This window comes from Emydura macquarii, unplaced genomic scaffold (genome assembly GCF_026122565.2).
Source record: "Emydura macquarii macquarii isolate MOO-44397 ecotype Brisbane River unplaced genomic scaffold, CSIRO-AGI_Emac_v2 contig_2297, whole genome shotgun sequence".
Lineage (NCBI taxonomy): Eukaryota > Metazoa > Chordata > Testudines > Chelidae > Emydura > Emydura macquarii.
The window spans coordinates 3,896,911-3,912,645 of record NW_027132434.1 but is presented as its reverse complement, the minus strand read 5'-3'; the positions used below and the strand labels follow the sequence as shown (position 1 = coordinate 3,912,645).

Below are 15,735 nucleotides of genomic sequence, written 5' to 3'. Positions count from 1 at the left end.
TTGCTGTGTAATCAGCTTGATAATTTTGTTCCATGTAATTAATTTCCTTTATTAAACTATGTAAAATGGTCTCTCTCCCGCTAACATTACTTGGAATACAAATTGGTAAGTTATCAGTGCAAATGTGTTAATCCACTGTTTAAAAAATTGAAGAAGAAAATATGAGAAGGTAGATACTAATTTGCCCTGTCTTTTGTTTGCTTGAAGGTTTTGATAATAATGGTGCTACCATAGGACCAAGAAGCACAAGACATAGCAATCCTGAGGAACATGCCACTTACTATTTCAATACCTTTTCTAAGGAAATGTTGGTCCAGGTATCAATATGTTTGGGTTTTTTTTACGTGGCACTTACTTATTATGAAACTATTCTTTGCATCAATATAAATAAACCTTATTATAAAAATACTCTTTCTGTTAAGAATTGTCTTGACAAAAATTGCTGTTTCTTCATTCATTAATTGGCCATCTCAATATATTCATGTAATTTGTATCTTTTTAAATTAAATTTTAGTTAGCGCTGCCTTTTTGTAATATCACATACTCGTCTGTAAAATAAATAATTCTTCTGGAACTCTGAGATTTTGATAAAAACCTTAGTGTGAAACATTAGCTAGCACTCTCTTTAAAACAGTAACATTGTAAGGAAGTAGTTTAATTCCATCTCTTCTCATCTGCTTCCTGTCCGTTAGCCAGTGTAGCTCTTATGGAAAGTACTTGATTGACAGGTCAGCAGATTGAAGTCAATTTATCCACAGAACAGATTTGGAAAGGCCTTCTTCCCACTTGCATAAATGATGAAAATGCTCCTCCCTATCTCAGCGGTGGGGGAGAGGGAGTTTGGTTAGATTAGCAGGGATGACTAGTTTCCACAAGGATAGAAGAAAGAACTTTTCCCCTGGTCTTTGGTACATGCAGGAATATGCTGGGGGCAGAAGGGGGCTTTTCTGCCGCCTACTGGCTGGCTGATGGCAGGAGGAATGGTGGAGCCAATTGGCCTCACAACCTTCCCCCCCCTTTAATTCCTTCATGGGCACCTGGAGGCAGTCTTGCCTTGATAACTGCCTCATCTTCTCTTCCGGTAATTAAGATCTATAGAGATGTGTTTCAAGGATGCTGTGGGTCAGACCGACCACCAGTTTTGGGGATCAGGAAGGAATTTTTCCTATTGGATCACATTGGCAAGGGTCCAGTGTGTTTTTTTCCTTCCTCACAGCATTGTGGAGGCACAGTTAGGTTAAAAGGAGTAAGAATGGGAACTCTAACATTAGGAGTTAATAGAGAAAGAGGGTTAGGTCATCTCAGCTTGTGGTTGGTGTCTATTGTGAATAAAACCTGAAAAGGTCAGCTCCCAGATGTAATGAGTCCTAGGATTTGGCTAGTCCATTTGCCTGTGAAAAAGGGAGACCTTAAGTCTTCACAGGCTGAGGTTCCTCTGGGAACCTTCTACCCCCTTGCGGGGGGAAGGCTAGGATGATTCGTAAGTGAGCTGAATCCTAGTGAGAGGCTGAAGAGGGTTGACCTTGAATTATTGGTTCTGTGGAGGAAGCCCTGTAACCCAGCATTGGGCCCAGTTAAGTACCTGTATGAGAGAGGGAGTGGGTGCTGTGCACCCCTTGGCCATTGTTAAGTGAATAAAGTTATGGTCTGCAGCTTAAATCCATTTCTGTGTCTTTCATTCACCTGGATGTCTTGATTAATACCTTTGTCCATTTAATCTTTTTCCTCTCTGATAATGCTAACAAGGGTGCCAAGTTTGATACAATCCATTTATATTTTTTTAGCAGTTACTGCTCAAGGTAGAGGGTACCTGTTTTTCCCCAATAAAGGGGAGAGCCCAGTTGTATAATCCTTCAACATCTTTTTTAAAGGGCATGACAAAGATTGGCATATCATGTTAGAATTGTCATCGACAGCAATTTACTACCATTGGAAAGCCTTTCAAATGTTGATTGCCCCTCTCCTCTTCCTTCTTTGCCAGACTTTTTTCTCTTCTTTTGTATTTTCCTCTGCTTTTTGGACTTGCTTATCCTTTGATACCATGTCTTGGGAAGTCTGTTTCTCTAAAAGCATGTTCAGGTGTAGAAGATTTTCCAAGATACTGTGTGATGATATTCACCTTTTAGTAGATGGAAGATCAAACCTTTTTTCTGTCTCATTCCTTCTGTCTTCTCTCTTCCTTCTTTCTCCTCTTTTCTCTTTTAGAAGTTGTAGAAGAAATGCACTATCTCCTACTAAGATTGTTGTGCCAACAGCAAAAAGAAACTAAATAGCTTGTGAGAATCTAGTTAGTTTTATTCTGCATCTGGAGCCATGGGACACTTCAGTATAGGAGCTTGTTGTTTTTTCCTTCCTTTTGAAGCTCTCATTCCTACTTGTTGAGCTAAAAAAAAAATAGTCTGACACCCAAAGTGCATCCTGAATAGATAGATTACTGTTTTATTCAGCCCAGTCTTTAAAAAAAATTCTTACCTTCTCAAGTAGCTTCATCATCACTTTATACCCTTCCTTCATTACCCTTAAGAAATTTTGAGTAAGCATCTATTTATTCTACTTTACTGTGTGGTCCCCTCCTTTCTACAAATATTAGAATAAACAGTCTAGCCTAGCACTTATGTGGAATAGAATGTGATGTCATAGGCAATAAGGGGAATGCCTAGGTATGGAGAAGGAACTGCACTGAGGTAAGAAAACAGGGTCTCCTCCACTGTGAGCTATTCCCCTTTTTATGTTTTCATAATTGCCTGCTTTCAGAATCTGTTCTTCTTGATTTTCTGATCTGTTTATGTTTTTTATAGGCAATGGTGGGAATCTTACAAGTCAATGGACATGGAGAAGAGAGTACACTGATGCAGGACTTAAAGCCTTTTCGGATTCTTATCAGTTTGCTGGACAAACCTGAGCTAGGTACTTTTCTCATATATTATAGCCTTAAAATGTAATGAAAAACATATTTGCTAAAAAAAAGAGATGAATTATTTTGTTTGACTCATATAAAGCAATGTTCTAGATAATGTCCTTAAGCAGAGTATATTAACAAATTGGTTGGTATGCTCAAGCGTTCACTTGACAAAAAGAAATGTGCAGTAAATAGATGGCAGAGTTGGGCTATATAATGTCTTCCAGTCTAATCACGTACTACTTTCTCACCTCCTCAAAAAAACCTAATTGTTCTACTCCAGGCAGAAAATCTGAAGTTAAAATAATACTGAGAAGTAGGTTTAGGCACCAGAATTGATCTTTCTAAAGTTGCTTGAATCTTGAGGGGAATGCTGTTTAGATTTTAATTCTCTAGGAAAAACAAACTATAGCCGCCACCATTGTTACAGATAAATGGGAAAAATACAATAACTCCTGTTCATGTGATCCCGAGTCGCTTTCCACATTATCCCAACACACACACATTTTGAAATATTAAAAATATAATATATATTTTACAAACATTATCAACAGTAAGGAGAAATTAAAAGTGGGGGGATGTGGATCATGTTAGCAAATTTCCATACTATTCTCGCTTCATTAAATCTTAACATATGCAGTTTCAGTAAAATTTAAAATGTGTGTCTCAGAAATCACGAATGACTGAGAAGTAGTCAAAGTCTTTAAGTGTATTTTTTATCATATAGTTTGACTTTTCAGTCTCTTGTAAGTTCCAAGCCAGGCAGTTTAAATCTTACTGACACTGCACACATTAAGATTTAATGAAGTGAACATAGGATTGTGTTGGCAAATTGATTTGGCAGATTCAACAGAGTCTGCTACTGTAGAAATCAGTGGTGGTGTTCCCACTAATGGGAGCAAGATGAGGCCAAGAAAAAGCACAGAAAGCTGTTCTCCTCCTCTGAAGACAGATCACTTTGGAACTATTGATACTCATTTCAAAGTCAGATGCTTTTCCTAAACCTCAGGAGTTTGTAGGAATCTAATGTGAGTCTGATGCAAAGATTGTCTAGCACACCAGTAGCCAGAAATGAAGAAGAACCAACTCCAACTGAATCAAAGAAAATTGCTCAAAATATTTTACTTCTAATTTTTTACCTAACATTCTCAGGTAAATTTTTATCATGAGGTGTTAAGATTTAGCTCTGTGAGATAAATTTAACGTATTAGGATTCACATGGATAATTTCCTGTACATCCTATTGAATAGCATATTATATAAAATATGTATAGTTTTAAATTCTACTGTGCATAAGAATGCAAAAAAAGTGGGATTCTGTTCAGCTTTGTAAGTTATCTGAGTAAAAGTGAATTCGTGGCTTTAATAAATGAAACTGAGGATGATAATGATTTGGTTAGGGTTCAGATACTGTCATTTGAATGTTCTTAATTACAAGGTTATCATTGCAGTTATTTCTTATGGTCATTTTAGGACCTGTAATCTTAGAGGATGTACTGATTGAAGTATTTAGAACATTATATACACAGTGCAAAGCTGAGCTGGATCTTCAGGTGGAACCTTCCTACAGCAAAGATCACACACAACTAAGCAGGTGGAGTACAAGGAAAATAATATAACATATGTTTACTCTTTAACAGAAAATATCATACGTTTTAAATAAAAACATTTATAAATAATAGAAATTAAATACTCTTTATTGCGGAATGCACGCTAAATATGCAGCAATATCTAGGAGCCTGCTCCTTTGAAAGTAAAAAGCAAAGCTCCCATTGATCTGAATCAAAGCTTTTCTTTGGAACATAATGGAATGGACATCTATCATTTTATTTTTTTAAATGACATTTACTGTGCTAAAAGGGTACCAACATCAGTTGCTTTATTTTGCAACAGTTTAGTGTAAATATATAGTTACTAGTGTGCGTGCAAAATTCCATGTGAATGCTGTGTCATGGAAAGGCAGGAAGAGAATTCGAAGAGCTCTCCCTTTCCCACATTTGGCACTCGTGAGAAAGGCAGTGGAGAGAGCAGGTGGCGTGAAGTTATGTGAGATGGCAGCAGAGAGAAGAAGATGGTATGAATGGGGAAAGCGACCCACTCCTGCCTCCCTGCAGAATCACTTCTCAGATATGGCTGAAGCCAGCGAGCAGAAGGTGGTTCCCCTTATGTTACTTGTCTTTAGAAACATGAAGAGAAGCTGCATCAGTGAAGTAACAGAAGTTGGGATGCGGCAGAGGCAGAAACCTGGTTGGAGAGTCTCTGATCTGCTCTTGCATACAAAGAGAGGCAGCTCCCTCTCACTCAGTGCAGATCCTTTTGGATTTCGGAATGACAGAGAAGAGATGCCATTGGGGAGGAGAAAAAGAAAGAGTAAAACTAAGGGAGGACAGAGCCCAGGAGAGTGGAGACAGAGAGGGGGACTGCTGGTGGAAAGGATAATTAAAGAGAGACAAAGAGGGAAACAGAATGTTGGAGGAGGAAAGGGAAGGGAGAGAAAAATAAAATAAAGAAAAATAAGAATGAAAATTGGAAATCAGATCCAGTAAAAATACATAGAAAAGGGAAAATAGATCTGAGACAGAGTGGGATGGCAAGAAACATGGCAACCATTCGAAGGATACGTGTAAAGAGCTACAGTGCATGCCCACCTGAAGAGCTGCCACTAAAGGACTGGGAGGGAACCAGTGTGTTAATATCAGCATTTCAGTGAGAAAACGCAGAATTGTATACCTTTGCATAACACTTAAATCATAGCATAGTAATATATATTAAATTGTACTACTACTTTTTATTTTCTTTTAGCAAATTGAGGGAAAATAAGAAAACTGCAGAGCTGATTAAAACTGCCAATCTTCTCTTTAATTCCTTTGAGCCTTATTATATGTGGGATTACATTGCTTGTTGGTTTGAAGAATGTTGTAGGTAAGTTATATTTAATTGCTGTAAATGTAAAATTGGAGTCAGCTTTACATTTTTTTTTGTTTACATGTTGGCAGGGAGTTAGACAAGATGTCCTAATAGTTGTGTTCCACCTCTGAAGGCTTGTCTACACTAGAAACTTACACTGGTTTAACTATATCTGTATAGTTAAGGCAATGCAACCCTCCTAGTATTGATGCAGTTTTATCAAAGGTTTTTTAAAGGTGATTTGTTCTGATATAGCTACTCCTATATAGGAAGAGGAATAAGTATACTAGTATACGTCACTTTTTATACTAGTATAACTGTGTCTGCACTAGGGCTTTTACTGGTATATGCTATTTTTTATACTGCTATAACTATTTCAGTAAAAAAAATACCACCCTGTAACCAAAGTAGTTATACTGGTAAAACTCTGAAGTGTAGACCAGGCCTAATTTCTGAGATTCAGAATTTTTTAATCCCCTTTCTTGATCTGGGAATAATCAAGGTATTGATAACTTGATTTTAGTAAGAGAAATCTTTGCAGATTTCTCATCTTCCTTCCACTGCTGCTTCAACACGAATGGGTAAATTCCTTTGGAAAAGGTAACAAGGAAAGGTTTTGGGTAGATTGGTTCACATTTATTGTCCATAGAATCAAGGTGTCCTCCTATAAAATCATTATCTGTAGCATATGGTATACTTTACTGTATTAGGTAGAAATGTTCATACTTTATTTTTGGTGTATGTTATTAGGTCTGTTAGCCTGTGTCCCAAAAGGATTTTGAAAAAATTTCCCTCTGATCAAGGATCTGTGTGGCTAGCAAAAGCTGTGCATCAGTGCTTGCAATGCTTGGAGTCTTTCCTTTTCTATTAAGTATTGTTCAGATCTGGGATTGAGAAAATACTGTCTTCATTCCTGGAGAGATCACTCCTCAAAGATGTTCCTCTTTTTGGCTCTGATCCATGGTCTTTCTTCAAATTTCAAAAACTAGAAAGTATTTTCACTGGTCCTTCATATCCTTTCAAAACAATTCTACCTCCAGTAAGTCAGAATTGTGGCAAAAGGAGCCTTGAGAGACACTCAAGGATAAATATATTAATTTAAGTTACTATTCATAAGTGGATATTACATTTCACCTATGTAATGGTACTCTGCACGGAAAGCTATTTTTCCCATAATGGGAATTTTAATTAGAAGAAATCTAGGATTTCAGAAGAAGACTTTGAGAGCGCTATAGATAAAGATATCAGTCTCAGGCAGAGAATAACAGCAACTTCCTTGAAAGTATGAGTTTCCTGAAAATTGTGATGAAATTGTTTACTTTTTGGTAATATTTACCTTGGTGTGGGGAGAGGAGGGAAAGAAGGGAGGAGATTCTTCCATTTTGTTGTGTTTTAAGCTGATTCCGAATGAAAGAAAACAGGCAACCACCAAGTGAGGGGAAAAGAGAATTTGCCTAGAAATAGCTAATTGTTACTGTAATGTCTGTATGTCTTGTGCAATAGCTACTGCATTTGTGAATGTGTGTAGAATATGTGAATGTGTTCAGCATGTGATCTGCTGTTGTAGGAGAGCAGCGTACTTACCTGTAAATGATATTTCCCAATGACAAGACCTGTATTTAATTTTCACTTAAATTATTCATAGAGTTCAAGGCCAGAAGGGACCTAGTTTGACCACCTGTATGTCACAGGCCGTTATATTTCAGTTACATTACAGTTATCCCTGTATTGAGCCTAATAACTTGTGCTTGGGGTAAAGAATATCTTCAAGAAGGGCACTGTAGTCTTTCAAGAGATGGAGACGCCACCACTTCCATTGGTAGTTTGTGACAGTGGTTAATTACCCTCATTATATAAAATTGTCCTTTTCTTCTAATTTGACTTTGTCTGACTTCAGCTTCCAGCCATTGGTTTTTATTTTGTTTTTTCTCCACTAGATTAAAGAGCCCTTTATTAGTGCCCATTATTTTCTCCCTGTGAAGTTACTTATACACTGTAATCAATCTTTTTGATAAACTAAACAGATTGAGCTCTTTAAGTCTCTCACTGTGAAGCATTATGCTTGAACAGACATGAGTAATCAATGAAATAGACATTTTTTTTGAGTGCCAACACCGAGTCCTAAAACATTTCATAAACAAACTTAAAACAAAAAATATATAAATTACATGTAGAGAACACTTACTTATAATTAGTTGTAGCCACTTCTAGGTTGACTTGTATTAGCCATTAAAGAGATACTGTCAATCTTAATTATTTTGAAGTATATTAATTTAAGTCAAAACATATTTCTCATAGAACACCCTTTAAATAGTATGTCCTTTTATTGAAAAAAATGTTTTATAAGAATGTTTCTGCTCTCCTGATGATGATTATAAGAGGGCAACATCACAAGGCATGTTTGTGCCAACCCTGTCTACCTTTCTCCTTCTACTCTGTACATATCCCTGCATGCTGCCTCTTCTGATTTAATTTCAGCATTGCTGCTGCTGCTGCCTCTTTCCAGGCCTGGAGAAGCACATTCAAATGAAGCAAAACAGTGCATGAGGGTAATATCATCATGCTAGCACAACTGACTGTTGATAAAACACTGAAACTGACTAAATAAGTGCTGCCAAATGCACAAAGTAAATGAACGGGAAAAAACACATTTTTCCCCATTAGTTCCTTTGTTGCAAAATTTTCAGACTGCAATATGATTTTCATTTTTCATTTCATTTTTCCTTTAAACTTAATTCAGCAATGTGACACAACAGATTAAGAAACTATAAGACAGTGGTTTTCAACATGTGGTCCGTGTACTCCTGAGGATCCGCAGACTATATCTAAGATTTCCAAAAGGGTCTGTACTTGCATTCAAAATATGTTAGGGGTGCACAAATGAAAAAAGGTTGAAAACCACTGGTGTAAGACATTTAGGAGCTGTAATAAACCAGATTAAAACTTGGTCAAAACACTGAGATTAACATTCTACTCTTGTGAAAAATCCCATGGTAAATTTTAATGACGTCAGCTGCTTGGGACCTTCTTTTTAGAACTCATCCAAAAGACTGTATCTTCTGCAGCATATTACCCCTAAGTTCCATCCTTGAGTCAATATTGGTGCCCAGAAGAGTGTGCTATGTATGGATTTACCAAAACAATTTCCTGTAGCCCTGCCTTGCTTATTTTATGAGATGTGACTGGGTCACAGCCCACAATGGGGTGGCTGCCTTTCATAAAATATTTAACTGCTTTTGTATTTCAGATAGATAAGGATTGTATGGTCATCTATAAATTGATTCAGCTGTTTGTTGAAGAAGGAACAACTGGGCCAAATGCTTTTGTTCCATTAACTACTTCCACAAAAGGCTATTATGCATTAGCTTGTTACTTAATCATGTCCTATGTCAACAAAAACAACAGCATATTTTAATTTTGTAGGAGGACACTGCATGCTGGGCTTCAGACTGGGCCTGTAGGTGGTAACGAATCATCTGAGCTGCCCCTGACCAGTTTCTGCCTACTAGTGGATTTTTTGTTGGATATAGTTTCTTTGGTAAGAATTCCTTTATTCATTGGCTGTAGGTATATGAGGACACTACTTCTATACTATGATTTATAAAGCACTTTTGAAAGCAAACCTTGTCCACAAGTGAGTTTAGCATGAATTGGTAGATTCCTTTAGAAGTGACGAAAGGTTTGAGGTGTATTGGATGAATTTAATCACATAAACATATCAGTATTTACGTTCTTCTGATGCATGAGCCTGCAGATTCTGTTAGCTGTCATCTGATTCTGTTTTGAATTTTGTCCCTTATTTCCTTCTCTAAAATTTACATTGTTTTAGTTACAAATGTAACCTATTGCTTTGCGGTTTTATATGATAAATAGTTTAGATGATGCAATTCATTGAGTGCTAATTGTTCTGAATGTCACAATAAGATATTTATTGTCTTTAATCAATTGGCATTGCTTAATTTGAAGAAGACTGTTGGAACTGTTTTTCTCTTTATCTTTCTTTCCTCCTCAATTCTTTGCTTTCTCATTTAAAGCCTACTAGAAGTATGAGAGTGCTCTGTCAGGTATGGCATTCAACCCGTTTTCCTTTAGTTATTAATGATTTGATACTTTTCATTCTTAAATGTGTATTTTGGGAAAATTAAAATACAAAGGGAACTGGGGCAATTTTTTAATCCTATCAATGTTATAAAATTCGTTGTAATCTCTTTATAGTATAAATGAAGGGGATTTAGAATTCTGAAAATACTGAACATATTCAATAATTAAAATATTCTGAAAAACAATTCCTTTTTATCCCTCATAAAACTAATGCATAGAATATCAGACATGGAGAACTTCTAGATGTTATTTACCACTTGCATTTTTAAGAAGCTTAGAATAAAATTAATTGTATGTGATAATTATATAGCTATAGTAAATACATTTTAGGGATGGGTTTATAAGACACTTTCTGAATTTTATTATCTTTTTGTTAGGAGACCTACATTGAAATACAAACAGAACATCTTCCTCAATTGTTGCTCAGAATGATTTCTGCATTGACAAGCCATCTTCACACTTTGCACTTGTCTGAACTAACTGATTCCCTCAGGCTCTGCTCAAAGATCCTTAGTAAGGTTCAACCTCCACTGTTGTCTGCAGCTACAGATGGTACTCTGCAGCTTCCAAGTGGACACAACAGCTCCATCAAAGAATGGGAAGATAAAAAGGTAATCTGTTAATATCCTTTGCGTCCTTTTGTGTTAATTTTGTGTAAAATGTGGGATTTTCAAAATATTCAGTGTTGGCCCTACTCTGCTAGTGTTGAAGTCAGTGGGAGTTTTGCTAATGATTTTAAGTCAGGCCAGTGCTGAGCACTTTCAAAAATCTGACTCAACTTCTTCCGGTGAATTTGTTAATATGATATTGTATGTCTCTTCAAGTCCCTCACAGTTTTTCTCTGCTTTTTTTTAATTCAATTTGTGCTTTTTCAGTTTTACAGTAATTTTTAAGTTTCTTAAGACATGCAAAAACAGCAAAATACAGATGGGAAAAATATAAAATGTCTTTTACAATAAAAATGTATAACAATAAATTTAATAAACAGAATGAAATTTGATTAATAAAACAATTGAACTGTGCAATAAATTGTGGATGAAGGCCCCAGTGATTCAAGGACTTATACATATGTTTTAATGTTAAGCACATGCATAAGTCGCTTCAAATTCAGGACCTAAGTAAGATCTACAAACTTCTTGAGAAGTATTTGGATAAATTCCTAATCCAATATGTAATAAAATCTAAAGGCTAGATCCAATGCCCATTGAATGCAGTGGAAAAATTCTCATTGATTTCAATAGGCATTGGATCAGGCATCATAGTCATTATTTCCTTTTACCATTTGGAGATGGTTCTAAAGCTCTTAACCAGTGCTGCCTTATAAATTTGCATGTATCAGATAAATTAGTTCTTATGAATTATTTTAATGTTTTATCAAATATGTATACTTGACAATCATTTAATAAACAAAGAGAAAGAACAAAAAAACAGCAACTGTTTCTATTTTAAACAAATTTCTATTTCTATTTCTAATAGTTTACATTTCTGACAATTAATCGTGAGATCAATTCTTTTGAACCAAAATATATGAAGTTTTCCACAACTACAAACTTTTATGAAGTAAATCCCCCACTTCCAAGATGCTAGGTACTAAATTTTATACTGAGAATCTAAGAATTTATGCTCTGTGTTGAAAGAACATCCAAACTTGTTTGCACATTAGATTTTGATTACTATTTAAAAGATGGGAATTAAAATTATTAAGTTTTATAGAGAAATTGGAATGGATTCATTAATAATTAATGGTTTTTTTAAAAAATATGCAGTTCAGAAAATTTCTGCTGTTTATTATTTTTTAATAATTCTTCATTTTTAGCTCCAAAATTCAGCTGTTTTCTCTTGTCTTTTGGAAAGATGCCTTGACAATCTGTAATATTTTATGTTGTATGAAACTAATTCATCCTGGTTAAGTAATAGAAATTAACAACAATAATAATAACCAGGAGCAATAATACCAAAACCATAGGAATTCTATGAGCAATACGCCCACACAATTTTAGGTCAGAATTAAATACCATCTGTAATATAATTATTTGTGTGGTGACATTCTATAAACTCTCTTGACTGTAGAGAAATTTAAACATCTTCCCACTCCTTCAAGTTCTTTTAAGCCTCTCTCTTGACAGCTCCCTTCAACTCCTTCGCCCGCTTACATCATTCCACCACCCTTTCATATTGCTTCCTATGACTGGAACAGCTCTCCAGTTAACAGATGACCAGCTGCCAGCTCCTTATATAAGAAAATCCTAAAACTTAAACACACATTCCAGGAAGTCTGTCAGCTAAAATGATTGTATGCAGTGTTGTTGTAGCTGTGTCGGTCCCAGGATACTAGAGAGACAAAGTGGGTGAGGTAATATCTTTCAACCCTTGAATGGTCACTTACAATATGTGTTAACTACTTAGGCTAACCTATCTGTTCAATCTTGTATTTAGCTGTTACACTCTTAGTACATTTCCCAGACCTGTAGAAGAGCTCTTTGTGGTTCAAAAACTGTCTCTCTCATCAGCAGAAGTTGGTCCAATAAAAGATATTACCTCACCCATCTTGTCTGACTAAAATGACTCTAAATTTTAATGTCTTGTCGTCTGCTCTCTTAAACGTTTCAGGCTTTTTTTTGAATGACATAATTTTACCGTGTTGATCCCTTCTCCCTCAACCCATATTAAAATATAATATTTTTGTTTAAAATCTTAAAATGAATATATTTCAGTTGATAGACAAGGATGGCTCCTCTTATAATTGACATGGTCTGCCATATAAATATACTTCTTTGGAGTTTTAAAAACTTGGTTTTGACATGAAAATTTCTGCAAGGGATCAACAATAAAAGTATATAACACACATAATTTAAAACTTTATAATAGAATAGAACTCAGAACTGCCATTCTTTTCCAAATAGGAAAGATTTCTAGTAGCTAATTAGTGACATTCATTTTACTGTTTAATAATAATCTGTACTTTTATCTGAACTAGGTGCCATCAGTTTCACTTGAAAATCCTCATGATGTGTTTGAAGATGGTGAAAATCCTCCAAGCAGCCGATCCTCAGAAAGTGGATTTACTGAGTTTGTACAGTATCAGGCAGATACAGCTGATGACATTGACACAGCCTTGAGTGAAGGTCATGGGGCACCTGGTATCCCTATTATAGGTAGCACATCTTCAGAGACAGAGACAGCATCAACTGTGGGATCTGAGGAAACCATTGTACAGCCTCCTTCCATAATTACACAGGGGCCAGCAACTCGAAGTGGGAAGATGATCCAAAAGACTGCAATGCAGTGCTGCTTGGAGTATGTCCAACAATTTTTAACTAGTTTTATCAACCTGTATATAATTCAGAGTAATTCCTTGTCTCAGCCCTTGGCAACAGAGCTTCAACTGGACCTTGCTAGAGAGCAGCAAGGACAACCTAAAAAATGGGATAGGGAATCACATGGAGATGCTAAGGGGAAAAAAACAAATAAAACGCCAAAAGAATACCTTTCTGCCTTTATTGCTGCATGTCAGCTATATCTTGAATGTTCAAGTTTTCCAGTTTACATTGCAGAGGGGAACCATACATCAGAATTACACCCTGAGAAATCAGATTTTGGTAAGTAACATTTTCTTACTTTCTCCTTTTTCTCTAGTATATTCAGTTTAAACTCTTCTTTAGAAAAATCTGAAAAGTAGTAGGAGTCTTCTCTATTTACATTGTTGCTTGTTGTTCCTTGTAATGACATAGATTTTTTTCTTTTATGACTTGGATTACATTTTAGAAACTAAAGTATTTCTTAATACAGAAAATTGATGTTTTGAGGTGATACTTAATACTTGTCTGTTTTGAGTAATGAATATGTACTTCAAGGGATGGGATCTTAGAGTGGAACCCGGTTTCTAGATTCTGCTGTCGAAGTGTGAAATACAAAATACTTGGTCCATGTATTCTTTGTTACTAGTGCTTTTCTTATGCCTTGGAATGTATTTGCACATTGATCAGATTTATGTAATAGCAACAAGATTACATCAAACATGCCTTTAACCCCTTTTTATTAGTTTAGACTGTTATCCATGTTTATGCCTTGTGAAATAAGTGTATAACCATAAGTTATAAATTTCAGTTCAATAAAATTTACACTACGCAAGAGTTTATTTCTAAATTTATTTTGCTGTTGTAATGTAGTGTTTAACATCAAGGTTGTAAGTGCTAACTGACAACATCTGCAAAATTCACAAGTAGAGTTACTGAACTGGAAAAATTAGGCGTTAATTTACATTATAGTTAAAGTGAGGCCTTCTCTTTGACATCTGGGATTTTATTTATTTGTCTTTGAAATTTAATATTGTTTAAATGTAGGTTTTTGTTTTTGACTTGTGATAGAGAACATTGCATGGTGTTAAGTGAGAGGGCATTTTATGGGGAAGAAACAGTGGCCTGTAATTAGATATTAGGAAAAACTTTCTAACTATCAGGGTAGTTAAGCTCTGGATAGGCTTCCAAGGGAGGATGTGGAATCCCCATCATTGCAGGTGTTAAAGAATAGGTTAGACAAACACCTGTCATGGGTGGTCTAGGTTTACTGGGTCCTGCCTCAGCGCAGGAGGCTATACTTGATGACTTCTCGAGGTCTCTTCCACCCCTACATTTCTGTGTTAGATTCATAGACTTTAAGGCCAGAAAGGACCATTGTCATCATCTAGTCTGACCTCCTGCACATCGCAGGCCACAGAATCTCACCCACTCACTCCTGTAATAGACCATTAACCTCTAGTTTGAGTTACTGAAGTCCTCAAATAATGATTTAAAAACTTCAAGTTACAGAACATCCACCATTTACTCTAATTTACGTCTGCAAGTGACCCATGTGCCATGCTGCAGAGGAAGGTGAAAAAACCCCAGGGTCTGCCAGTCTGATTTACGGGTAAATTCCTTCCCAACCCCAAATATGGCCATCAGTTGGATCCTGAGCATGTCAGCAAGACACACTAGCCAGACACCTGGGAAAGAATTCACTATAATAACTCAGAACTCTCCCTATCTAAAATTTAATCTCTGGCCATTGGAGATATTTGCTACTAATAGTTGCAGATGGCCCACAAACCATTGTAGGCAATCTCATCATACCTTCCCCTCAATAAATTTACCAGGTTCTTGAAGCCAGTTAGGTTTTATTGGCCCCTGACTGCGTCTCTTAGAAAGCCATCCCAGAACTTCACTCTGCTGATGGTTAGAAAGCTTCATCTAAATTTCAAACCTAAACTTGTTGATGGCCTGCGTATATCCATTTGTTCTTGTGTCAATATTGGTGCTTAAATTAACTCCTCTTCCTCCCTGGTATTTATCCCTCTGATGTATGTAGAGAGAACAATCATGTCTCTCCCCTCAGTCTTTGTTTGGTTATGCTAAACAAGCCAGGCTCTTTGAGTTTCCTCTTGTAAGATAGGTTTTCTGTTTCTCTGATCATCCTAGTAGCTCTTCTCTGCACCCATTCCAGTTTGAATTCATCTTTCTTAAACAGGGGTGACCAGAATAGCACACTGTATTACAGGTGAGGTCTTACCAGTGCCTTGTATAATGGTAATAACACTTTGCTATCTCTACTGTAAATACCTTTCCTGAGGCATCCTAGAATTGCATTAGCCTTTTTCATGGCTGCATCTCTTAGTCACCCGGTGTTCAACCAATACACCCAGATTTTTCTCCAACTCAGTCACTTCCAACGGATATATCCCCAGCTTATAGCAAAAATTGCACTTTGCGCTATTAAATTTCATCCAGACGGGTACCCAGAAGTCACCTACTACAGGACAGACCCAACAAAGAAAACAACAGGCACCACTGG

At 36.2% G+C, this 15,735-nt stretch overlaps 1 protein-coding gene across 9 annotated transcripts in view; it reads left to right on the top strand.

The window, feature by feature from the left end:
* The window catches only part of DOP1A (DOP1 leucine zipper like protein A), a 102,473-nt gene that overhangs the window by 38,770 nt on the left and 47,968 nt on the right, over window positions 1–15,735 (top strand). For all 9 annotated transcript variants that reach the window (XR_010922081.1, XR_010922083.1, XR_010922082.1 and 6 more), the window contains 7 exons: window positions 208–317; window positions 2,799–2,907; window positions 4,372–4,492; window positions 5,701–5,820; window positions 9,229–9,343; window positions 10,284–10,517; window positions 12,884–13,505. Coding sequence is in view for 6 of the 9 variants with exons in the window: in XM_067560750.1 (XP_067416851.1) it covers window positions 208–317; window positions 2,799–2,907; window positions 4,372–4,492; window positions 5,701–5,820; window positions 9,229–9,343; window positions 10,284–10,517; window positions 12,884–13,505 (1,431 nt within the window). In the remaining 3 variants the exon portion in view is untranslated. The remainder of the gene's footprint in view (window positions 1–207; window positions 318–2,798; window positions 2,908–4,371; window positions 4,493–5,700; window positions 5,821–9,228; window positions 9,344–10,283; window positions 10,518–12,883; window positions 13,506–15,735) is intronic.